This window comes from Chiloscyllium punctatum, chromosome 8 (genome assembly GCF_047496795.1).
Source record: "Chiloscyllium punctatum isolate Juve2018m chromosome 8, sChiPun1.3, whole genome shotgun sequence".
Taxonomy (NCBI): domain Eukaryota; kingdom Metazoa; phylum Chordata; class Chondrichthyes; order Orectolobiformes; family Hemiscylliidae; genus Chiloscyllium; species Chiloscyllium punctatum.
The window spans coordinates 116,167,299-116,194,098 of record NC_092746.1 but is presented as its reverse complement, the minus strand read 5'-3'; the positions used below and the strand labels follow the sequence as shown (position 1 = coordinate 116,194,098).

Below are 26,800 nucleotides of genomic sequence, written 5' to 3'. Positions count from 1 at the left end.
ACCCCTCGCTCTCTTCTAAATGCTCATGGGAACAAGCCCAGCCTGTCCAAACTATTCTCATAAGACCACCCACTCGTATTAAGGGGTGGCACAATGGTTAGCACAGCTGCCTCACGGGACCTGGGTTCGATTCCAGTCTTGGGTGGCCGTCTGTGTGGAATTTGCACATTCTCCCCTTGTCTGTAAAAGGCTTCCTCCCACCGTCCAAAGGTGTGCAGGTCAGGTGGATTGGCCAGGGGAAATTGCCCCATAGTGTCCAACGATGTGTAGGCTAGGTGGATTGGTCATGGGAAATTGCCCCATAGTGTCCAACGATGTGTAGGCTAGGTGGATTGGCCATGGGAAATTGTCCCATAGTGTCTAGTGATGTGTAGGCTAGGTGGATTGGCCATGGGAAATTGCCCCACAGTGTCCAGTGATGTGCAGGCTAGGTGGATTGGCCATGGGAAATTGCCCCATAGTGTCCAATGATGTGTAGGCTAGGTGGATTGGCCATGGGAAATTGTCCCATAGTGTCTAGTGATGTGTAGGCTAGGTGGATTGGCCATGGGAAATTGCCCCACAGTGTCCAGTGATGTGCAGGCTAGGTGGATTGGCCATGGGAAATTGCCCCATAGTGTCCAACGATGTGTAGGCTAGGTGGATTGGCCATGGGAAATTGTCCCATAGTGTCTAGTGATGTGTAGGCCAGGTGGATTAGCCATGGGAAATTGCCCCATAGTGTCTAGTGATGTGCAGGCTAGGTGGATTGGCCATGGGAAATTGTCCCATAGTGTCTAGTGATGTGTAGGCCAGGTGGATTAGCCATGGGAAATTGCCCCATAGTGTCTAGTGATGTGCAGGCTAGGTGGATTGGCCATGGGAAATTGCCCCATAGTGTCCAACGATGTGTAGGCTAGGTGGATTGGCCATGGGAAATTGTCCCATAGTGTCCAGTGATGTGCAGACTAGGTGGATTGGCCAGGGGAAATGCAGGGTTGCAGGCAGAGGGTGAGTGGGTCTTGGTGGGTGCTCTTTAGAGGGTGAGTATGGGCCATATAGCCTATTTCCACACTGTAGGGATTCCACGATAGTTGAGTAAATATACTCTGGACTGTCTCCAATTGATTTATGTCCTTCTTTAAAACAAGGAGAGCAAAACTACGAACAGTTCTAATGTCTGTGGATGTGGTTGGGTGCCTATTATTGTTTAGGGGAGTAATTTTAGTGTCAAGGCATCTAGTCAACCCCAAGAGTGGAATTTTGTCCCTTTGTTCAATGTTCCTTTGGGCCATCTGAGATTTCCTAATGTAAGTTGGGGGGGTCAATGAATGATCCTGTGCAATACCTCGCCACATAGGATGGCATGGTGGTTAGCTCTGCTGCCTCACAGTGCCAGGGACCCAGGTTCGTTTCGAACCTTGGGTTACTTTCTATGTGGAGTTTGCACGTTCTCCCAGTGTCTGCGTGGGTTTCCTCCCACAGTCCAAAGATGTGCAGGTTAGGTGATTTGGCCATGCTAAATGGTCCATAACGTTCTGGGATGTATAGAGTAGGGGAATGGTTCTGGGTGAGACCCTCTTTGGAGGGTCGGTATGGACTTGTTGGGCCAAATGGCCTGTTTCCACAACATAGGGATTCTATATTTCTTTGCATTTAAAAACAAGTTGTTGGGGATCACAGTCAGGAAGCTTCCCTTCCCTAATCCTGAGGCTGACTGTACAAACATAACCACCTATTCCAGTGATGACAAGCTTGTCTTGAGGAGAGATTGAGCAGTTTGGGCCTAACTCCCTGAGGAATGAAAGGAGATCTAATTGAGGTTGTAAAATGTTAAGGACGATTGCCAAATTAGATGTGGAAAGGATATTTCCTCATGTGGAGCAATCTGGAATGAGAGGTCACAGCTTCAGGATTCAGGTGGCAGATTTAAAGCAGAGATGAGGAGAAATTACTTTTCTGAAAGGGTCATGAATCTGTGGAATTCACTCCCTCAGAGTGTAATGGATACCATGACATTGAGTAAATTTAAAGGGGAGGTGGAGAGGTTTTTAATCAGTAATGGGGAGAAGGTAGGAAAGTGAAAGAGACCGAGAATGGATCAGCCATGACTGGATTAAATGGTGGATCAGGCTCAGGGGGCTGGATTGCTTAAACCTGCTCCTAATTCTTACGGAAACATAGAAAATAGGAGCAGGACTAGGCCTTCAAGCCTGCACCGCCATTCAATGAGATCATGGCTGATCATCCAACTCAGTGTCCTGTTCCTGTTGTCACCCCATATCCTTTGAACCCTTTAATTCTAAGATTAACTCCGATTTCAAAACACTTAATGAATTGGCCTCAACCTCTTTCTGTGGCAAAGAATTCCACAGGTTCCCCACTCTTTGGGTGAAAGAATTTCTCCTCACCTCAGTCTTAAATTCCCTACCCTGTTTCCTTCAACTTTGACCCCTGGTTCCAGACTTCCTGACCATTGGGAACATCCTTCCTGTGTTTATCATGTGTAGGCCTTGAGAATTTTATAGGTTTCTATGAGATCTCGCTCATTATTCTAAACACCTGTAAATATGTACAACTGATCCAGTCTCTCTTCATATACCAGGCCTGCTAATCCAGTCTGATATGTTCTTACCAACCACTGCTGCAGACATACGTTTTGATGCAAGCTGTGTTTGCAATCGAACCTGGGACTTATCCTGTAGTGTTTCTCAAGCCGTAACATTTGCTGAGCTAGTGGGAGCTATCGTCCTCTGGGAATCTGATTGGATTGGAGCCTCACGCTATTTCAAAATAGTTAGATCTGAAGCTTTCAAATTGGAAACACTTTAATCCATTAACATTTTGAAATGCCACCCGCTCTTCCTAAGAGAGTCAGCGACACAGTATGGTTCAGTCTCGGGAGCAATATCAGTTGGAGATTGACATCTGCAGAAGCAGAAGCGGAAATTGCTGGAAAAACTCAGCAGGTCTGGCAGCATCTGTGGAGGGAAAGCAAAGTTAAACGTTTCGGGTCCAGTTCTGAGGAAGGTTCACTGGACCTGAAACATTAACTCTGCTTTCTCTCCACAGAAGCTGCCAGACCTGCTGAGTTTTCCCAGCACTGTATTCTTGTTTCTGATTTGGAGCGCCCATAGTTCTTTCTGTTATTATTATTACTATTAACACCTACAGAATCTGGTTTGCAGACGACAATGACTGAAACATTTCCCACAATGAGAATTAGTAATTGTAGAAATTTCCAGCAAATGTTCCAGGGTAACTTCCCCAGTAAACATGGGTTTTGAATTACCTTTGAACACTCCCAATATCACTTTGGAAATGGCAACCAGGAATAAAACTCAACATTGAGCTGCATCTAATGGTACCGCCACAATTAAGCTGGTGGTTCTCAGGGGATACAGCACTTACAGACATAATCTTGGCCTGTCCCTCATTCCCAAATCATAGACCACAGAGTTACCAACTTACTTGTAGCAACCAGCAACAAAAATCTGTCTTCAACTCAGCTACTCAACGCTGTCACCCAGTAATGCTAACTTACCATGCTAACCTAAACCAACAGTCAACCAGGAAAGAGAAGGGCTGGAGGGCTATGCCATGGATTCCCTTCTGCTACCAAAACTACAAGAAATAATCCAAGATGGTGGCAGAGTCATCTGCTCCACCCATCCCTTGTTTTCTCTTTTGTTTTCTCTCTCTCGTGTTTTCTCTCTCTTCCGTCTTTTTCCTCTTCTGCCAGTGGCCTGGAGCAGAACGGGAATGGCCAGCGGCTTGCAGCGAGGATGGGTACTGGTAGGGGAACCATTGGAGCCTGGTCAGACCATGGGGTGGCCCTTTTAGAAAGACTGTAATGTCTACCTTTTTAACTTGATTTCTTATCTTCCAAAATTATACGGTGTATATCTGTAATGAAGTGTAACTCTTCTCCTCTGTTTTCTCTGGGTTTTGTGTTTAAGATTCGTACCTAGGTATTTTGCATCTAAGATGGCATCGTGTGTTGGCGACATTGTACACTTTTCACTGTACTCCTGTTATTTTTATCACCAGAGTGTACGTGACAATAAGCCTAATTCTAATTCTAATTCTAATTCCCAACCCTGCTAGGGGTCAAACTACTTGACATGCAATTGTATCCATTTTGTCGGATGAGGAATGATATGTAAGGGTGCGGTTTTTACCCGCCATGCTTCAACCACATGGGCTCTCTTTCTCTCCATCTTACCCTCATCCCTTCAAATCGTGACAGGGCTCTTAATGGTCTCAAAGCTCTGAGTGTCCGAAGAGATTTAATGGGAGCTAGTTCAGCGTATCCCAGGGCATTAGCCGTAAGGCTGACTACAGAGACCTACATAGAAACACAAGAAAAGACGAGAATCCATTCCATTATCAAACATCCTGCCACTCTGCTAGGACCCCGGCAGTGGGGAGTTTGGGTGAGATGCCTGAACAGCAGTGTCTCCTTCTTGGGATGGTCCACCTGTAAAGCAATGTATATTGGTACCTGCTGGAAGAAAAGCATCAAATCTTTTGTTTTTCAATTGCTGGTCGGTTGTGTTGGCTGCCCACAGAAAGAGAGTGTTTTAGCGAAGGCACCAGCAGAATCTGAGCTACAGGTTTCTACATGTTGTTGCATCTGAGCATGAGACGATTTGGCAAATCCTCTGACGGGGAGGAAATGTTTCCACCGACAGCAAGGGTCAACTCGTAAAGGGCATGGAGCATGGGATTTATGACAACTTGGTCACCAGAATCAAGGGGAGAGAGGAGTTCCGTTACAATCTGGACTGTGCTGCCTGAAAGGGGTGTTGGACACAAATTCAGTAGTGAGGGAAAGTGAGGACTGCAGGTGCTAGAGATCAGAGTCGAGAGTGTGACGCTGGAAAAGCACAGCCGGTCAGGCAGCATCTGAAGAGCTGGAGAGTCGGCGTTTCAAGCATAAACTCTTCATCAGGAACGTCTGGAGTTCCTGAAGAAGAGCTTATGCTGTAAACGTCGGTTCTCCTGCTCTTCAGATGCTGCCTGACCGGCTGTGCTTTTCCAGCGCCACCCATTTTGACAAGTTCAGCAGTAGCTGTCAGTGGGAGGTGACAGTCTTGTGATATTATCACTGTTATCCCAGGGGCCTTGGGTTCAAATCTTGCCACGGCCTTTGAATTCAACTTTTTTTAAAAAACTAGATTTAAGAGCCAAATAATGTCAATTGTCAGGGAAAAAAATGACATCTGGTTCACTAATGACCTTTAGGCAAGGAAACTGCCATCCTTACCTGGTCTGGCCTACGTGTGACTCCAGACCCAGGTGATTCATAACTGCCATCCGAGCAATTGGAAATGCTGGCCAGAGGTGCCCCCGTCCCATCAATGAATAAAAAGAAGGAGCTGGTATCCACTGGGAAAGCTTTCCATTTCCAAGGAAGACAGGTGTAGTGTGGGGTGAATTGGAGAGCAAAGTGGAGCTAAGCGTTATCAGATGACCCACGATCCTGTTGAGTGACAAAGTAGGGCCGAATGGCCTACTTCTGCTCCTGAGTCTTATGGACAGCCCTCACAAAGAGCCAATGCAATGGGCCAAACTGCTTCCAGCTCAGATCTTGTGAAGAATTGGACAATTAGCATTGGGGATATTCTCGGTTACGTTGTGGGTTAGTGGTTGGGTTGGGCTCCCAAACTATGGGCTTCCAACCTCCTGCCCAAACCACGCACCCCCCCCCCCCCCCCCCCCCCAACCCAGAGGGACAAGCAATTAAGATTGCAAACTCTGGGGCAGCTGTGCAGTGGAGACTCAGTTCCAACTGATTGATTGATTGTCACGTGTATCGGAGTACAGTGAAAAGCTTTGTTTATGAGCAGTACAGGCCGATCATAGTATTAGCCCTGGGATTGGCTGCAAGGTCCCTTTAAATGCTCATATTTTAATTTTATCCTCTGGGTCTGAACGAATCCAAGGAACTCTGAGATCAAACAGCGATACAAGATGATCAGGGGCTTGGATGTTATCTTGTGTGCCTGCATCCCCACCCCAGCCCACTCCCCCGACCCATTCACTCCAATTTTCATTCTTGGTTTACACCGAGTATGAGACATTAAAAATAGGGACATGGCAGTGGAATGTCAGAGAAGCGATATCTGGGGTTTTATCAACTTGACTTGCCGTGAATGGTTCCATTTGTTCTCTGGGATCTCCCCTCTCTTTGACGTGGAAGAACCTTTAAAAAATGGACGAGTCGGACCATGGCCCGAGCTCAGGGATGCTGCTGTCCTCAAGATCAGGTGGCTAGTAAATCAATGGCAACCGAATGGCCTCCCAGTGGGTGAGCATGGATCCCCTCTTTACTGCCTGTCAGCCCCTCACCCACCCCTGGAAATGTAAGTAGTCTCACAACTGAACTGATGAGCACTGCCTCACACCTTAGGCTGGACTTTATGAGATAGATTGGTGCTCAGGGAGTGGGCCTGCCCATTTTAGCTCAGGGGGTAGCACTGATTGTCTTAAGGCAATCCATTCATTGTTGGAATCACAGCCTTAGAATTAGAGGGGGTAAATTCAGAACAGAAATGCGGAGACATTTCTTCAGCCAGAGAGTGGTGGGCCTGTGGAATTCATTGCCGCAGAGTGCAGTGGAGGCTGGGACGCTAAATGTCTTCAAGGCAGAGATTGATAAATTCTTGATGTCACAAGGAATTAAGGGCTACGGGGAGAATGCGGGTAAGTGGAGTTGAAATGCCCATCAGTCATGATTGAATGGCGGAGTGGACTCGATGGGCCGAATGGCCTTACGTCCGCTCCTATGTCTTATGGAATCCTGCCTTAGACGGACCGTCTTTGACGAGACCAGGAACTGCATCATCGCTGGCTCCTCGGACTGCCCAGGGGTCAGTGCAATGTCAGGATTCATGACGAGGGGTAAAATTCCAGAGCAAGAGGGCAGGATTAACGGTGGGTGACAATGTCCTGGGAGGGGGTGGGAGTGGGCATGAATGGCTCTGATAGGCCCTGAAGGCCCCTAACTGAGGTGCCTTATTCCTCCAACACCAGGCCATGTTGAACTTTCCTCACCCACATGCTCCTTCCCTACCGTGGGGGCAATGCTAGCTTAAAAATGTGTTGCTGGAAAAGCGCAGCAGGTCAGGCGGCATCCAAGGAGAAGGAGAATCGACGTTTCGGGCATAAGCCCTTCTTCAGGAATCACTTTCTCCTAGTACAATGCTAGCTGTCAATTTTAAATCTGAGATTGATAAGTTGTGGTCTAGCAAAGGTTTGGGGAGATATGGGCCAAAGGTGTAGGGAGTTGGGCGAGAGATCAGCCATGATCTCACTGAATGGCAGAGCAGGCTCAAGGAGCTAAAGAGCCTGACCCAGTTCCTATGCTCTTAATGAGGTGCTCCAGCAAGGGCAGCAATTCCATCCCACATCCTCCCCCCCCCACTCCACCCCCCCCCCCCCCCCACACCACCCCCCCACCCCATTCCCAGTGACACCGCAGGACTCGGGATCACAATTTCAAGATTGCCAGTGTGAGAGCTAGGAGCGAGATGAAGAGAAACTTCTTTAGCTGTTAGGATTTGGAATGAACTGCCTGAGAGAGCAGTTAAGACAAGTTTCATCGGAGGTTTCATAAAGAGGGTTGGAGATATATTTAAACGGGATGGATCTAGAGGGGTAAAGAGATAGGGCTGGAGAAAGGGACGAGTTGGGTAGCTCTGTCAGGAGACGGTACAGACAAGATGGATCGAATGGCCTCCTTCATTACTGCAAAATTCCATGAGTCCAGGTTGGGAGATGGGAAAAGCTGACCATTAGAAAGCGGGCCAACACACCACTGTATTTCATGAGCACAGTCTCCCATCTCCGAACCTGTAGGTGGGTGGCAATGTCAAATCCAGTCCCTTGTGGCTTAGTTCGTCCAGGAAGAAGTGGGAGTGAAATGTCATCGGCAAAGCTAATTGCAATCGGGGACAAGTGGATTTATCCGGAAAATCCTTCAGGCAATCCGAGACCTAAATCAAACTGAACTGTGCCAACATCAAGCAAGCAGCAAATCCACAGAATGGATCCTAATGCTCCTCTCGAGGTTGTAGGAGAGTGCAAATAACAGGGCTGCCCACGTTACATACAAAAGTCAGGTCTAATTTAGTGCAGGCTTTTTGAAAGATCTTCCAGGTCTTATATGTTTACAGTACAACATGTATCAGACTGAAGTTCAGACTCGGCTTGGCTTTAGGCAGATTTGAAGCAATACTTCTGAGAGGAAGCGCCCGCTCAAAAACTGCACGGAGGAAAGAAAGAGCCTGTTAAAGCAGACGTGAAAGTTTCTGTGCCTCCCACCAAGTGTTAGTACTTACACAGGCATCATTATTAATCTGGTCATAGAGCTACAGATATGGTTGCCCTTACCCTCATGCCTTCAAATCTGGATAAGGCCCGCAGTGGCCTCAGTGCCCTCAGGGTCCTGAGAGATTTCATGGCAACAAACTGGTCGTAACCAAGAGTCTTTGTCAAAAGGCAAAGAACAGAAATCTGTGCAGATTGAATGGAATGGAATTGAGTGGTTATCTAGGTACAGTCGGTTCACACGGTTAGGTGGAGACACAATACAGGCCACATTGCAGCATTCAATAGTTACCAGAGGCTCTGGATTAACTGCTAAATTAGAAACTAATGGTGCCTTTTTGACGAAGTGACAAATTAAAAAAAAAACCTATTGGTCACCAATAACGGATTAATGTCAGGGTAAGACTTCTTGGAAGTGCACTGTTTTTACTCGTTTTTGACTTACAAAGAGCCACTCCAACACATCGATCGGCTGTTAAAGCCGTTCAGGGTCATATTTGTCCTTCGGTCTGTGGCTTCCATCTGCCTCTTGTTGCCCGCAGTACAAGCCAGAGATGGAGCCCAGCCCCTCTTGCTCTCACAATTCTCTTTTCCAAAGGTAAGGATGGACGTCCTGTTTGTGTGGGATGGGCTGTGATCAATCATCCCAGCATGCAATGCCCCCAGCTCAAAGGCTCATGGTCGTGAAGGGCCCTCTGAGTGAGTTAATTCCTGACATGTCCCCATCACAGTGAGCACGTCTTCGCTGCGGCTCCAGCCCAGGGCTACAAATTACGGGATTAGACCTAATCTTCAATGGCAACCATCTAAACTCAATATAGAACCTTCAACAAGTGGGGCAACTCTTTAGTTCTTGTTCAGTTTTCAAGGAAGGTAAGGTGTCCAGCTGAGGTGGGGATGGGCTATCGCTTTCACGACTTACTCAAAAGATGGGGTGGGGGAGGAGGGGGCTGGGTATTGGGGGGCACTTCAGACAGTGTGGCTTTCCCACAGCACCGGCCGGGAATCTGTGGCCCATTCCCAGGAGAGGGATTTGAAGCCACAGCGTTCACCACGGGGCAAGAGTACAGCTCCCCTGTGACAGGAGCTGTGGGTTGCGGATGTCCGGTTTCAGCTTTGTCTAAGGTAAGAGGTTTGTCCCCCTCTCCCTCTCTGCTGTGTTCACACCAGAGTCATCGCACTGGTCAGCACTGAGCTGCAGAACAAATCGACCTCTTTGGTTTATTCAAGAGGTTGCCTGGGGTGGAGCTCGGAGCTTTCCCGAGAGGCTGGATAAGCTCGGGGTGTTTTCTTTGGAGCAGAGGAAGTTGAGAGGGAACCCGTATAAGATTACGAAGGGCAGGGGCAGGGTGCATAGAGAGCAACTGCCCTATCTCACCACCTTAATCAAGAGGTCAATGACAGGGGGAACCGTTTTAGAGCGTGAGGTTTATAAGGGGATTTGAGCAAAATGTTTTGCACCTGGCGAGTGATGGGGGTCTGGAATGCACTGCCCGGGAGGTGGGAAACCTCACAACTTTTTAAAAGTATTTGGATGAGCACCTGAAATGTCAATAACATTCAAGGCCTTGGGCCTACTGTGGGAAAGTGGGATGAGTGTAAGTAGTTGGGCACAAACTTGATGGGTAGAGGGACCCCCTTCTCACTTTAAGCAAAAGTCCTTCTGAAGTGCTACCTTTGGTGCTGGAATGGCCTGGGGAGGGGAGTGGGGGAAGGTGCCAGGTTCCTAAGTTTGTGGGAGCATCACAATGTACTATCACATCCTCATGAGGTGAGGTACACTCGTGCTAGCCCAAGATGCTGGATGGAGCAGCGGGCAGCAGCTTGTTCACCCAGCTCAGCCTCTGCCAACCAAACAGTGGCTGCCCGGGGAATTCCGGCTTTTCCATTGTTGTCACAGTTAGTCAGGTTTGTTGGATTCTGTAACCTAGCAACAGCAGTCTTCTGGGAACCAGAGATAATAACCTGAGCAGAGCGGTTTAGGAAAGCTAGGCCGATGGCAAAGGGGGTGGGAAGACACTCCACTCGAAACAGTCCACTCCCAGGGAGGCACGAGCTGGGTGGTGTGGGGTGTAGGGGGGAAGAGATCAGGAACTGATTGTTACAAAAGGTTACACAGGACGGGAGGTGGTTGGGAGGCAAGGGCACTGAAGCACACTGGGTCTGATTGAACTGCTCAAGGTCAGAGTTCAAAACCTGCCGGGTTGCTCACTCAAAATAGGGTTAAAGGTCAAACACTGAGCCACGGCGCGTGCAGGCATGTCAAAACCTTCCCCAGGCCTCTGTAAGAATGTGCATGCGTTAGTAAAAATGTTAGACATGTAAAGCATTTGTGTTTACCTTCACGAAGCCCCCACTAACTATTCTGAACCACTTTTAACCTTATGTACTTACATCCAACAAGGTCCTGTTACTGTGAACAGCAGCTGGGATACCATTGTTAACCACAGGGTCACCCCCTGGACTCCCTGCCTGTTGAAAGGTGCATTGGCCTTTCCCATTGTTGTCTGGAGCCAAGTCATCCTATGGCAGAGTCGGGTGGAACAGGCCCTGGATTCAGACCCACCACCTGCACAATTTCCCCAAGTCCTGAGCAGAGAAAATCTTCCTAACCCCTGATGGAAAACTGTAGGCCGTGTTAAAATGTGAAATACCTCCATTTTTGGCTGGAAAGTCCACTGGTTCCTTTCGAAGGATTGGGGTTGGGGCGGGGGTGGGGGTGGGGGGGTTGTGGGGGGAGATGAGGGTGATCTTTTTGAAGCTTCTAGGTTACTGAGAGGCCTGGATCGAGTAAATATGAAGGTCTTTCCACGAGTAGGAGAGACTAGGACCCAAGGGCACAGCCTCAGGGTGAAGGGGCAACCCTTTCGAACAGAGATGAGGAGGAATTTCTTCAGCTAGAGGGTGGTGACTCTGTGGAACTCATTGCTGCAGGGAGCTGTGGAGGCCAAATCATTGAGTGCATTTAGATAGAGATAGGTTCTCAGTTAGTGAAGGGATTAAAGGTTATGGGCAGAATGCAGGAGAAATATACCAGCCATGATCGAATGGGGGAGCAGACCTGATGGGCTGAATGACCTTATTTGCTTCTATATCTCACACTTTTATGGTCTATGGCTTCTTGCTCATTCCTGTGGTGACCCTTGGAAGTTACTGTTCACCATTAAACATTTTATTTTCAGAGGTGTCATATCTCTGGTGTAAGGCAGAATTGGAATGGGTTCGATGGGAATGAGTGTGGAGCACAGCTAATCCGTGTGGCACTGTCCAAGAGGTGCAATCTTTATAAGTGGGTTTTCATTTACACCATTTATTGGTTAGGCTTTTGCATCTTCCAGCCTCATTGAAGGAGCTCTCTGGGATTACAACCCCTCCTTGTGTACCAAGCACACTGTATACTCAAAGGAGTTGTGTCCACCATCTGAACTAGGGGTGGCACGGTGGATCAGTGGTTAGCATTGCTCCCTCACAGCATCAGGGTCCCAGGTTCAACTCCAGCCTTGGGCGAATGTGTGGAGTTTGCACATTCTCCTTGTGTCTACGTGGGTTTCCTCCGGGTGCTCCAGTTTCCTCCCACAGTCCAAAGATGTGCCAGTCAGGTGAATTGGCCATGCTAAATTGCCCATAGTGCCAGGTGCATTAGTCAAAGGGAAATGGGTCAGGGTGGGTTACTCTTCGGAGGGTTGGTGTGGACTGGTTGGGCCGAAGGGCCTGTTTCCACACTGTAGGGAATCTAATCTAATCTAGTCAGTTCCGCTTCTCAGATCTAGGATTGGTTTGGATTATATTCACTGGAGTCTGGAGAATGAGGGCAGATCTGATAAAACAAAATGCACAAAACTTCTAACAGGACAAGGCAGGGTAAACATCGGAAGGATATTCCCGATGACTAGGGGTCACAGATTAAGAATAGAGGGCAGGCCATTTAGGACTGAGATGAGGAGCAATTTCTTCACCCAGAGATGGGGAAGCCTGTACAAGTCTATCCCATGGAGACTGGTTGAGTCCAAAACATTGAATGTTTTCAAGCAGGAGTTAGATATAGTTCTTTCCGCTAAAGGGGTCAAAGGGTGTAGGGTGAAAGTAAGTTGGATGATCAGCCACAATCTTATTGAATGGCTGAGCAGTTCTAAGGACTGAATGGTTCCTGTTTTCTTTGTTTCTAATCCAAGGTTTTGTTCTTAACCTTGCTGTGGTGTCTTGTGGCACAGTGGGGAGTGTTGCTGTCTCTGGGTCAGAAGCCCTAGGTTCAAGTCCCGCTCCAGGACATGATGGTCAAAGAAGGTGTATCTGTATCACCATCAAATGGGTCAGAGTCCCTCCACCACATGCTAACGCTAGGTGGGAAGGATTCCTGGCTGGCTGCCAACGTGTTGGAAATCAAATTGGAATCTCTGCCATTGCTATCCCTAGCTCTGGACTACAGCCCCTGGGCTGAATGCTGGGTATGAATTTGAATGGTGAGTGGGGCTTGATCCCTCCCCTGTTTTGAAAGGGGGGTTTCTGAGGTTTCTGCCTTGCCCTGTCCACGATGGATCCTGTGACCCTTCATCTGACCTGTCTTTTGGCAGGGAACGTGAGGAGAGAGGGAGCTAGTGTCTCCGCTGCCTATGTCAGAGTTACTGTTTCAGCCAATGCAGACAGGACTTAGCCAACAGTTAAGTTCCTTGAGACCCACTTTGTATGCGAACAGCTCTCCTGCAATGAGCTGACAGAGAGTGTCACGAGACTTAGGATGCTGCTATCTGTCCTTCTGCTAATATGGAAGAAGGGCCTTTGTAATTATCAGACACATCTGCACATTGTATTCTCTACTTCACACCTCAGGGTGTTAAAATCAAGAGTTAATTATAGTCTCGTTCCAGCAATGAACATAATGACATAATCCTATCTCTCCCTCTCGTGGGCCAATTCATCATATGGTCAGCTTGAGATCATGGAATTTCGAGAGAACAGACCAATGTAAGCGCTGAGCTGGAAAGGTCGGGAATTTCTCTGTCCGTTCAAGGCACACCCCTCAGCACTGGGGACACATCACTCAGGGAAGAGGGCTTCGAAGTTGGACCATCATCATTGGTGGAGCAAGGAAGGGCATGGGGGTTCCGACTAGGAGCAGGACCCAGTGTAAGGAATTGCTCTTTGTTCAGAGGGAGGGAAAGGGTAGAGGGGTGGAATGGCCTCCCTTCTGTTTTGCATGGCACAGTAACTTCACTGGATCACCAGGCGGCTTTTTATTCCCTTGACCACATTCAGAAGATAAATTCTGAAGGGATTGACTGAGGTATTCCACAAGGTATTTTACCAGGATGTTGCCTGGAATGGAGAGTAGGTCGTACGAGGATAGGTTGAGAGTTCTCGGCCTTTTCTCATTGGAACGGCGAAGGATGAGGGGTGACTTGATAGAGGTTTATAAGATGATCAGAGGAATAGATAGAGTAGACAGTCAGAAACTTTTTCCCCGGGTACAACAGAGTGTTACAAGGGGACATAAATTTAAGGTGAAGGGTGGAAGGTATAGGGGAGATGTCAGGGGTGGGTTCTTCACCCAGAGAGTGGTGGGGGCATGGAATGCGCTGCCCGTGGGAGTGGTAGAGTCAGATTCATTGGCGACCTTTAAGCGGCATTTGGATAGGTACATGGATGGGTGCTTAATCTAGGATAGAAGTTCGGCACAACATCGTGGGCCGAAGGGCCTGTTCTGTGCTGTATTGTTCTATGTTCTATGTTCTAAGGTAAAAACAATGACTGCAGATGCTGAAAATATTCCACAGGTTAGCAGTCACAAGTCATTAAAAAAAACCACAACTCCTGAATATTGTGGAGTTACGTTATTGACACCAAACTGAAGGAGATCTTTTTATCTCGCTCTGACGCTAACTCGTGGGTTTTCTTCCTGGGAGACAGGTTCTGACTGAAATGTTGTCTCCTCATGCAACTTTGTGAATGTGTGAGACACTTTACTCCAGCTTCCTGTTTCTTGTGATAGTTCGATTGTACCCTGGTGGTTCTAAAGCCTGAATCAAAGGTTAACCCAATTGTCTGCTTGCTTTCCCATTTTGGAAAGGTCGACCATAGTTTCCATTCCCTTTCTTCATCTTTAAGCTGGTTTTTCAGTTTATGATCAGAACAAACTCCATGAGGAACACCCGACCTGCAATCCTCAGGGGACATAAGTTGGTCTTTTATATAGTTTCTAATTAACGTGTTAAGAGATGTTCACACAGCACGAGAGAAAGTGAGACTTGAAGGGCCGAATGGCCTACTCCTGCACCAGCTTCCTGTGAAGCTGTCTTCCAGCCCAAAGGTAAGGAGACCATCAGTGAGACACAAATGTTGATCTTTTACATCCAACATTCTTTGTGTCCCTTTATTTAATTGGTTTCGGATTTTGTCAGTCTCCTGCAGGCCAGTGCTGATATGGATAGGAGGACAGGAAGGAGCAGTGAAGGAGAGGCAGGCATCATTGCCAGTCTCCAGTTTGGACCGGACTGGAACCTCCAGGGATTAAAAAGATCATGTAATTTATCAAGTGAGTAAGTCTCTAGGTTTATGGAAGAAATTGATATCTCTGGTTAGAAGTGTCATAATAAGTGGGGACATCCATGCTCAAAACAGGGCAGTTAGTAATAGTGATCTAGTTTGGACTATAGACTCCCTCGGTTAGTAATGGTGTTCCAGTCTGAGCCAAACACTCCTTCAGTTAGTAATAATGCTGTAGTCTGTGCAATACACTCCCTCAGTTAGTAATGGGGCTGTAGTCTAGACGTTACTCTCCCTCAGTTAGTAATGGGGCTGTAGTCTGGACGATACTCTCACTCAGTTAGTAATGGTGCTGTAGTCTGGGCTATACACTCCCTCAGTTAGTAATGGTGCTGTAGTCTGGAGTATACACTCCCTCAGTTAATAATGGTGCTGTAGTCTGGGTTATACAGTCCTTCAGTTAGTAATGGGGCTGTAGTCTGGACGATACTCTCCCTCAGTTAGTAATGGTGCTGTAGTCTGGAGTATACACTCCCTCAGTTAATAATGGTGCTGTAGTCTGGGTTATACAGTCCTTCAGTTAGTAATGGGGCTGTAGTCTGGGCTATACACTCCCTCAGTTAGTAATGGTGCTGTAGTCTGGACGATACTCTCCCTCAGTTAGTAATGGTGCTGTAGTCTGGACGATACTCTCCCTCAGTTAGTAATGGTGCTGTAGTCTGGGTTATACAGTCCTTCAGTTAGTAATGGGGCTGTAGTCTGGGCTATACACTCCCTCAGTTAGTAATGGTGCTGTAGTCTGGACGATACTCTCCCTCAGTTAGTAATGGTGCTGTAGTCTGGGCTATACACTCCCTCAGTTAGTAATGGTGCTGTAGTCTGGACGATACTCTCCCTCAGTTAGTAATGGGGCTGTAGTCTGGGCTATACACTCGCTCAGTTATTAATGGTGCTGTAGTCTGGGCTATACACTCCATCAGTTAGTAATGGTGCTGTAGTCTGGATGATACTCTCCCTCAGTTAGTAATGGGGCTGTAGTCTGGATGATACACTCCTTCAGTTAGTAATGGGGCTGTAGTCTGGGCTATACACTCGCTCAGTTATTAATGGTGCTGTAGTCTGGGCTATACACTCCTTCAGTTAGTAATGGTGCTGTAGTCTGGGCAATGCACTCCCTCAGTTAGTAATGGGGCTGTAGTCTGGACGATACTCTCCCTCAGTTAGTAATGGTGCAGTAGTCTGGGCAATGCACTCCCTCAGTTAGTAATGGGGCTGTAGTCTGGACGATACTCTCCCTCAGTTAGTAATGGGGCTGTAGTCTGGGCAATGCACTCCCTCAGTTAGTAATGGTGCTGTAGTCTGGGATATACACTCCCTCAGTTAGTAATGGTGATGTAGTCTGGGCTATATACTCCCTCAGTTAGTAATGGGCCTTAGTCTGGGCAATGCACTCCCTCAGTTAGTAATGGGGCTGTAGTCTGGACGATACTCTCCCTCAGTTAGTAATGGTGCAGTAGTCTGGGCTATACACTCCCTCAGTTAGTAATGGGGCTGAAGTCTGGGCTATACACACCCTCAGTTAGTAATGGGGCTGTAGTCTGGACGATACTCTCCCTCAGTTAGTAATGGGGCTGTAGTCTGGGCTATACACTCCCTCAGTTAGTAATGGTGCTGTAGTCTGGGCTATACACTCCCTCAGTTAGTAATGGTGCTGTAGTCTGGGCTATACACTCCCTCAGTTAGTAATGGTGCTGTAGTCTGGGTTATACACTCGCTCAGTTAGTAATGGGGCTGGAAGCTGGGCTATACACTCCCTCAGTTAGTAATGGTGCCGTAGTCTGGGCTATACACTCCCTCAGTTATTAATGGTGCTGTAGTCTGGGTTATACACTCCCTCAGTTAGTAATGGTGCTGTAGTCTGGGCTATACACTCCCTCAGTTAGTAATGGTGCTGTAGTCTGGACGATACTCTCCCTCAGTTACTAATGGGGCTGTAGTCTGGATGATACTCTCCCTCAGTTAGTAATGGTGCTTTAGTCTGGGTTATACACTCCCTCAGTTAGTAATGGTGCTGTAGTCTGGGCTATACACTCCCTCAGTTAGTAATGGTGCTTTAGTCTGGACAATACTCTCCCTCAGTTAGTAATGGCGCTGTAGTCTGGGCTATACACTCCCTCAGTAAGTAATGGTGCTTTAGTCTGGGCTATACACTCCCTCAGTTAGTAATGGGGCTGTAGTCTGGGCTATACACTCCCTCAGTTAGTAATGGGGCTGTAGTCTGGGTGATACACTCCCTCAGTTAGTAATGGTGCTTTAGTCTGGGCTATACACTCCCTCAGTTAGTAATGGGGCTGTAGTCTGGGCTATACACTCTCTCAGTTAGTAATGGGGCTGTAGTCTGGGCTATACACTCCCTCAGTTAGTAATGGGGCTGTAGTCTGGGCTATACACTCTCTAAGTTAGTAATGGGGCTGTAGTCTGGGCTGTACACTCCCTCAGTTAGTAATGGTGCTTTAGTCTGGACGATACTCTCCCTCAGTTAGTAATGGCGCTGTAGTCTGGACGATACTCTCCCTCAGTTAGTAATGGTGCTGTAGTCTGGGCTATACACTCCCTCCGTTCGTAATGGGGCTGTAGTCTGGGCTATACCCTCTCTCAGTTAGTAATGGGGCTGTAATCTGGGCTATACACTCCCTCAGTTAGTAATGGGGCTGTAGTCTGGGCTATACACTCCCTCAGTTAGTAATGGTGCTGTAGTCTAGACGTTACTCTCCCTCAGTTAACAATGGTGCTGTAGTCTGGACGATGCTCTCCCTCAGTTAGTAATGGGGCTGTAGTCTGGGCTATACACTCCCTCAGTTAGTAATGGTGATGTAGTCTGGGCTATACACTCCCTCAGTTAGTAATGGGGCTGTAGTCTGGGCTATACACTCCCTCAGTTAGTAATGGTGCTGTAGTCTAGACGTTACTCTCCCTCAGTTAGTAATGGTGCTTTGGTCTGGGTTATACACTCCCTCAGTTAGTAATGGTGCTGTAGTCTGGGCTATACACTCCCTCAGTTAGAAATGGTGCTGTAGTCTGGGCTATACACTCCCTCAGTTAGTAATGGCGCTGTAGTCTGGGCTATACACTCCCTCAGTTAGTAATGGTGCTTTAGTCTGGGCTATACACTCCCTCAGTTAGTAATGGGGCTGTAGTCTGGGCTATACACTCCCTCAGTTAGTAATGGGGCTGTAGTCTGGGTGATACACTCGCTCAGTTAGTAATGGGGCTGTAGTCTGGGTGATACACTCCCTCAGTTAGTAATGGTGCTTTAGTCTGGGCTATACACTCCCTCAGTTAGTAATGGTGCTGTAGTCTGGGCTATACACTCCCTCAGTTAGTAATGGGGCTGTAGTCTGGGCTATACACTCCCTCAGTTAGTAATGGTGCTTTAGTCTGGACAATACTCTCCCTCAGTTAGTAATGGCGCTGTAGTCTGGGCTATACACTCCCTCAGTTAGTAATGGTGCTTTAGTCTGGGCTATACACTCCCTCAGTTAGTAATGGGGCTGTAGTCTCGGCTATACACTCCCTCAGTTAGTAATGGGGCTGTAGTCTGGGTGATACACTCGCTCAGTTAGTAATGGGGCTGTAGTCTGGGTGATACACTCCCTCAGTTAGTAATGGTGCTTTAGTCTGGGCTATACACTCCCTCAGTTAGTAATGGGGCTGTAGTCTGGGCTATACACTCTCTCAGTTAGTAATGGGGCTGTAGTCTGGGCTATACACTCCCTCAGTTAGTAATGGGGCTGTAGTCTGGGTGATACACTCCCTCAGTTAGTAATGGGGCTGTAGTCTGGGCTATACACTCTCTCAGTTAGTAATGGGGCTGTAGTCTGGGCTATACACTCCCTCAGTTAGTAATGGTGCTGTAGTCTGGGCTATACACTCTCTCAGTTAGTAATGGTGCAGTAGTCTGGGTGATACACTCCCTCAGTTAGTAATGGTGCTGTAGTCTGGGCTATACACTCCCTCAGTTAGTAATGGGGCTGTAGTCTGGGCTATATAGTGGGCGGCACGGTGGCACAGTGGTTAGCACTGCTGCCTCACAGCGCCGGAGACCCGGGTTCAAATCTCGCCTCAGGCGACTGACTGTGTGGAGTTTGCACGTTCTCCCCGTGTCTGTGTGGGTTTCCGCCGGATGCTCCGGTTTCCTCCCACAGTCCAAAGATGTGCAGGTCAGGTGAATTGGCCATGCTAAATTGCCCGTAGTGTTAGGTAAGGGGTAGATGTAGATGTAGGGGTAGGGGTATGGGTGGGTATGCTTCGGCGGGGCGGTGTGGACTTGTTGGGCTGAAGGGCCTGTTTCCACACTGTAAGTAATCTAATCTAAATATACTCCCTCAGTTAGTAATGGGGCTGTAGTCTGGACGATACACTCCCTCAGTTAATAATGGTGCTATAGTCTGGATGATACACTCGCTCAGTTAGTAATGGGGCTGTAGTCTGGGCTATACACTCCCTCAGTTAGTAATGGTGCTTTAGTCTGGGCTATACACTCCCTCAGTTAGTAATGGGGCTGTAGTCTGGGCTATACACTCTCTCAGTTAGTAATGGGGCTGTAGTCTGGGCTGTACACTCCCTCAGTCAATAATGGTGCTGTAGACTGGACGATACACTCCTTCAGTTAGTAATGGGGCTGTAGTCTGGGCTATACACTCCCTCAGTTAGTAATGGGGCTGTAGTCTGGGCTATACACTCCTTCAGTTAGTAATGGGGCTGTAGTCTGGGCTATATACTCCCTTCATCAGCTTTGTATGAACCGAAAACCAAAAGAATAAGAGTTGCTGGTAATCTGAAACAAATTCAGATATTGCTAGAAATACAACTTAGTTCTGGCAGCAACATTGGAGAGAGAAGCAACGTTAAACTTTCAAGTCTAATGTGATTCTCTAAATGTTGGGAATGTTCCCTCTGTTTCTCTCCACAGAGAAAGCCTAGCCTACTGGCTTTCCAGTTGCATTTGATTTCAGATTTCTAGCATCCAGCGTATTCCATTCGAGAATGAACTGCCTCCTGACTGGTTCTGAGGGATTTACACCATCACTGCAGAGAAGCTAGTTCTGGGAATTGTGTGCAGTTTTAGTCTCCTTACTGAGGTGGGGTGTTCTTGTGATAGAGGGAAGGTTTACCATAATGATTCCTAGGATGGCAGCACTAAGGTTGGAGAAAAGACTGAGTCGGTTCGGAATGTATTCACTGGAGTTTAGGAGAATGACCCAGGGATTGTGTAAGAAACCTATAAAATTCGAACAGGATTAGATAGGGTAAATACAGGAAAGATATTCTTAACGTGGGGGTGTGTGGAACCAGTAGGATTATCATTTAAGGATATGGAGTAAATCTCTTTGGACTGAAATAAGGAGAAATGTCTTCACCCAGAGACTGGTGTGCCTGGGGACTTCACTGCCACAGGAAGTGGTCTTGGCCAAAACACCGTGTTTTCAAGAAGGTGGTCGACACAGATCATGTGACGAAAGGGACCAAGGGATATGGGGGGAGGGTGGGATTGGGGGATTGAGCCCAATGATTAGTAATGGACATGGCAGGGCAGGTTCAAGGAGACAAATGACCTAAACACGCTCCTATCGTCTATGTTTCTATGAATAGCAGGTAGAGGCAGGATGGGGACGGGCAAAAGGCAGTTTGCTCCAGTGTCGCTGGTTGATCCGACCCTGACAAACACCACCTCTCCCCCCCCCCCCACTGCTATTGACCGACATGTGGTTCTTCCCATTGGTGAGATTGACAGTGCTTTCTAGTAGGTTCCTAGCTGGATGTCTGTGACAGATCGAGGTAAGAACTCTTGGGTAGTTTAGGGAAAGGCCATGCATGTTTCAACCATTTCATTTGCATATGTGCAATCAGATTCACAAAAGGAAAAGCATATTCCAAATCATTGTGTGATACAACAGCATTCGCCTGTAATCACAATCGGAGACCAGCCAGTTTGACTCTGCTGTATATCACCAAAAGGTGAAGATTAACTCTTTCCAGCACTGAATGTCTTTTGCAATCTCTATGCTTGCTAAGGGTAAAACTTTTTCACATTTCACTTTTCCCTTGTCGTCATAATTCATCCAACAGAGAGAGGACATCTGTGAAATGTGCAAACCACAAGGTTCGGAGATTTTGTGATAAATGGGAAACCGTAAGTCAATGTAATCTGGTTTAGCCTCGGAATATGGAATAGATTTAGTTCAATAGAGGCACATCTGTAAGAGCCCAGAAATAGTTGTAATAAATACAACAATCAAACAATGACAGCATTTCAATAAGTAAAGAGCTACAGTGGAAATATTCTCTTCTGAACTTTCATTTAAACGGTGAACTGGGAGTTCCCCCCCCCCCAATATACTTACATCCACAATAAGGAAATCCAGCCAACACCAGGCATTGGTGAAGTATCTCTTGAAGCCATACGCTACCCACTTGAGCAGCATTTCCAAAACAAAGACGTAGGTGAACACTTTATCCAGGTACTCAAGCACAGTCTTTATCACTGGCTTCTTATCAAGGTTAATATCTTCAAATGTCTGTGGGAAACAGAGACACATTCAACAACGAGAGTGAGCATCGGGATGCTGGGGGTGGGGTGCGGGAGATGGGGGGGACATGGAAGAGGTGACTAGAACAGGGAATAAGACGTCACTTTAAGCCTGAGACTGAGTTCCCGTGATTAGCACTACACGCAGAGTCCCCAAGTGTCACTTAAAGCCTGTGGGTCCATTGTGCAATATGGAAACAGGCCACTCAGCCCGGTGAGTCTGTCCTGGTGTTGCTGCTCTCCACCAGACTCCTCCAGCATTAGTTGAACTCAGCCCATCGATGTATGTGCAGTCGGCCTCTCACCATGGGATCAGTCTTTAACTGTAGGGATTCTGGATTAGTGGTGCTGGAAGAGCACAGCAGTTCAGGCAGCATCCAAGTAGCTTCGAAATCGACGTTTCGGGCAAAAGCCCTTCATCAGCCCTACAGGATCAGCTTAGTCTTGGGCAGTAAAAGAAAGCCAATCATAGAGTCTTCGGAAGAGGATCTCATTATTCATTCATTCAAAGCACGTGAGCATTGCTGGCTGGACCAACATTTATTGGCCATCCCTAATTACTCTGGAGAAGGTGATGGTGAGATGCCTCCTTGAACTGCTGCATTTATACAGAACAAGTAGTCGTTTATTTAGCGTTAAGAAGCCAGCTTTGGAAGATATTGAACATTACTGAGACTATGAGGAAGAGCTGAGCTGTTCTGTCCACAAGTCCCCATGACTTATTTTAAATTCAATCATAGGATGTGGGTGGTGCTGGCTAGGCCAACATTAATTGCCCATCCCTAATTAAGTTAAGAGTCAACCATGTTGCTATGGGTCTGGAGTCACATATAGGCCAGACTGGTTAGAATGGCACAAAGGGCTTATGCCTGAAACGTCGACTATCCTGCTCCTCAGATGCTGCCTGGTCTGCCGTGCTTTTCCAGCAACATACTCCGGGTAGGATGACAGTTTCCTTCCCTAAAGGATGGGGTTTTTTTTTGGACAATTGATTCCTACTTATTTTTACACACTTAATTCCAGATTTTATTTTTATAAAGTATTGAATTCAAATTCCACCATCTGCCATGGGGGGGATTTGAACCCAGGTCCCTGGATTATTACTTGGGTCTCTAGGTTAACAGTCGAGAGTGTAGTGCTGGAAACCGGATGAAGAGCCCGAAGCGTTGATTCTCCTGGCCCTTGGGTGCTGCCTGACTACAACGGGTGGCATGGTAGCTCAGTGGTTAGCACTGCTGCCTCACAGCACCAGGGACCTGGGTTCGATTCCAGCCTCGGGCAACCATCTGTTTGGAGTTTGTAGGTTCTCCCCGTGTCTGCGTGGGTTTCCTCCTGCAGTCCAAAGATGTGCAGGTTAGGTAAATAGGCCATGCTAAATTGCCCATAGTATTAGGTGCATTAGTCAGAGGGAAATGGGTCTGGGTGGGTTACTCTTTGGAGAGTCGGTGTGGACTTGTTGGGCCGAAGGGCCTGTTTCCACACTGTAGGGAATCTTATTTACATTCTTGACTCTGAGCTCCAGCATCTGCAGTCCTCACTTGCTCCTCTCTAGTTTAAGAGCCCAGCAATAATTCCATGAGGCCATCCCTTTCAGATGGTAACATTGTAAGTTTATTTGGAATGAGGTGAGAGAAGGCTAAGAAGACCAGGGAGCAAACCCGGTCTTTTTCCAGTGTGCTCACTCTGAACCGTCGAAGAGGAGGAATGAAAGAGGGAGAGCCCCCACCCCCTGGCAACCAAAGGGGGCAATGGTGGTGGGACGAGGGCGGCTGACAATCTCAGCAAGGGGATATTGAGGGAGCGAGACGGCTGCTGACAGCCCAGAGGCGAGTCCCGACTCACCAGAGCTCCACTGCTCATCAGAATCATGAAGATAATGAACGTCTCGAACCAGTTGTGCTCCACAATTTTGTAGCAGGTTTTCCTCAGGTTCCACCAGACCTTCCCATAGCCGGTCGAGATGTCCACCTGGCAGCAGGTGAAGCGTCGGACACAAGCTGTGGAAAAAGAAACGAGATCAGGGCCACACAGGATTGACTTGTCCTTACATTGTCGGGAGAGGTGCCTCGAACTTGATACAGTGCCTTCGATCTCGGGGAGGACTGGAACTACACTTTTCCCATGGGCCATAGATTATTCAGTCCTGGTTTCTGAATGTATGACAGACATTGTGTCACTCACTTTGGTTTTTTTTCCCTTCTCTCTAATTAACCTGTTTGGAGATGTTAGCGCACCCAGCTAGAGCAGGCCTCCTGGCTCAGACGTAGGGACCCTACCCCTGCGACACAAGAATACCCAAGATTCCAACTCCTTTTGTTTTCCCTACTGAAATGTTATTCCACACCTCTGGATGTTTTCCAAACCATTGTCAAATCACTCGTGTGACTCATGAAGATTAACAGGCACTGACCATAGAGTCATAGAGATGTACAGCACGGAAACAGACCCTTCAGTCCAACTTGTCCATGCTGACCAGATTTCCCAACCTAATCTAATCCCATTTGCCAGCCCTTGGCCCATATCCCTCTAAACCCTACCTAGTTATATACCCATCCAGATGCCTTTTAAATGTTGTAATTGTACCAGTCTCCACCACTTCCTCTGGCAGCTCATTCCCCACACGCACCACCCTCTCTGTGAAAGAGTTGCCCCTTAGGTCGCTTTTAAATCTTTTCCCTCTCACCCGAAACCTATATCCTCTAGGTTTGGACTCCCCCACCCAGGGAAAAAGCCCTTGTTTATTTAATGTACCCATGCCCCTCATGATTTTATAAACCTCTATAAGGTCACCCCACCTCCAACACTCCAGGGAAAACAGCCTCAGCTGATGCAGCCTTTCCCTATAGCTCAAATCCTCCAACCCTGGCAACATCCTCAAACTGGGGCCTAACAAAGGGCCTGCTAGGCTGCATAAGCGATCAAACCCTTCTTTGGACATTAAGAGGCTGCTCTTTTCTGATCGCCATCTGATTGACATTGGCATTTGGTCTAGCAACACCTCAACCTTCAGATGTAGAGAATACAATGGTGTTTTTTGTCACTTGATTAGAAATCCACAGGCCCAGACTGTGACATGGATTCAAATCCCACCTATGGCATCTGGTAGAGTTCTTAATTAATCAATAACTATTGAAGTGAAAGCTAATCTCAGTCATGGTGACCCAGCAACTAACATCAATTATCATTAAAAACCCTATCTGGTTCACCAGCATTCTTCAAGGAAGGATCTTTACCACCCTTACCCAGTCTGGCTTACAGTCCTACAGCCATGCAATCTGAAACATCCACCAGCCAATCAGTTCAAGGGTAATTGGGGATGGGCAACATTGCCACCCCATGACAAAACAAAAAGGAATCCTCATTCTTTTCCTTTTGAACACCTTCCACATATCTTTGTCCTTCCCTATCTGAGTTACCTCCTACCTTTTTATTACAAGGCTAACGTTCAATATTCCAACCCAGCCGATAATTCCTCCAGCAGACATGGATGTAAACTCTGATCTACCCTCTCTGAACCACTCCATCCCTCTCATCTCCTTAAAAGCTGAAATCTCCGACCTAGAGGCTGAAAGAACACAGCAAGCCAGGGAGAATCAGGAGGTGGACAAGTCTATATTTTGGGTATAACCCTTCGTCAGGAAGAAGGGTTAATACCCGAAACGTTGACTTCTCTACCTCCTGATGCTGCCTGGCTTGCTGTGTTCTTCCAGCCTCCTGCCTGTCTACTTTGGATTCCAGCATCTGCAGTTCCTTTAGTCTCTAACTCTTTGACCCAGCCTGTGGTGAGCTGTCCGAACAGCTCCTCACGTGATTCAGTGAAAATCCTCCTGGGGAGTGCCCAGTCGAGAATGTCCACATCATTGAAGAGCACCATCTAGATGTAACAGGTTGTTGTTGGGTTGATGGAAGCTCTGAATGTGACGATATTATGGCTTTCAGAGGTTATTTTGTCCTGGTTGGTTTTTGAAAGAGAGATTGAACAAGAGGCATTGAGTATCTGCAAGAAGGTACACAGCTTGTGAGGCCTTGGGGCTTTTGCTTTTTTTATTCACTCACAGAATAAGGGCATCACTGACTAGGCAGCATTTATTACCCATTCCTAATTTCCTAGAGGGCAGTTAAGGGTCAACCACATTGCTGTGGGTCTGGAGTCACATGTAGGCCAGACCAGGTAAAGACAACAGATTTCCTTCCATAAAGAACATTAGTGAACCAGATGGTTCAATTCACAGTCACCATTAGACTCTTAATTCCAGATTTCTTTTTTAATTGAATCCAATTCCACCATTTGCCGTGGCAGGATTCAAACCGGGTCCCCAGAACATTATCTAGGTTGCTGGGCCAACAGTCATCCAGTGACAATACCAGTGGCCAATGCCTCCTCTTTTCAAGTTGGAACAATAGAAGCAGACTGAATGGGTGTGGTTGAGCCCCCACATAGCCAGGATCTTTAGGTTCAGCTTTTGGCAGTCGCTGTTGGGGTCTTGAAGAAGTGAAAGCTAATCATTCCCCTCTCTCAGTTACAGCCAAAACCCTGGGCGTTCCTCTGCCTGTCATTGGAGTGGCATGTCAGACAATCTGTGTTCTGAATTTGCCTTTTTGCCAGGCGGTGTGGTTGTGGGATGTTACTATATTGGAACAGTTAATTAGTAATAGCTACTGTATCTATTATTCTGTTAAGTATTCCAATAGAATTAAGGTATTCCAATTCCTTCTCCCTTTTGATGTATTTTTACTATAATGGATGAATAAAGTGTGTTTTGCTTTAAATCGATTAGTTTGACCAATTGAATTGCATCTGGAACACAATACTTTATGATTCGGAGATGCCGGTGTTGGACTGAGGTGTACAAAGTTAAAAATCACACAACACCAGGTTATAGTCCAACAGGTTTAATTGGAAGCACGAGCTTTCAGAGCGCTGCTCCTTCATCCACCTGATGGTGGGGAACCTCCTGATGGTGGGGAGCAGCGCTCCGACAGCTAGTGCTTCCAAATAAACGTGTAACACAATATTTTACGTTTACCTTTAAAATAAGAAAAAGTTAGGGTCTGGACTATCTTCTGAAGAGTTTGAGGGGTTTGATCTGGTCCATAACAGGAGCTCAGTCTGATGAATGTTCAGACTGTTCCAATGACTGTCCCATGAACGTTCCTATTCACGGCAGTCCCTGCTCAAGAAACCAGATCGAGCCAGGCCAGCTCGAGTCCTGAATGTAACAGGTCTGCCTGCATTACACACACAGCGGCCTGGACAGGCAGCCAACTCTACACCATGCCACTGAAACAACGGAGATGAGGAGGCAGGGTCATTCTGAATCAGGAAGCCTTTGTACTCAGAACAAACCTTCCAGAAATTTTAAGAATGCCAAGCAGCCAGTGATAACGTGTTACTCAGCAAAGATGGTATGACCGTGA

General features: G+C 47.3%; 1 protein-coding gene across 3 annotated transcripts in view; it reads right to left on the bottom strand.

The window, feature by feature from the left end:
• Positions 1-26,800, bottom strand: part of scn5lab (sodium channel, voltage gated, type V-like, alpha b) — a 501,419-nt gene that overhangs the window by 78,941 nt on the left and 395,678 nt on the right. The window contains exons 20-23 of one of the 3 annotated variants that reach the window (XM_072576302.1): positions 23,225-23,379; positions 21,198-21,371; positions 8,377-8,499; positions 4,205-4,327 (exon numbers count right to left, since the gene is read on the bottom strand). In XM_072576302.1, coding sequence (XP_072432403.1) covers positions 4,205-4,327; positions 8,377-8,499; positions 21,198-21,371; positions 23,225-23,379 — 575 coding nt within the window. The remainder of the gene's footprint in view (positions 1-4,204; positions 4,328-8,376; positions 8,500-21,197; positions 21,372-23,224; positions 23,380-26,800) is intronic. The other 2 variants (XM_072576305.1, XM_072576304.1) reach the window with 2 other exon arrangements.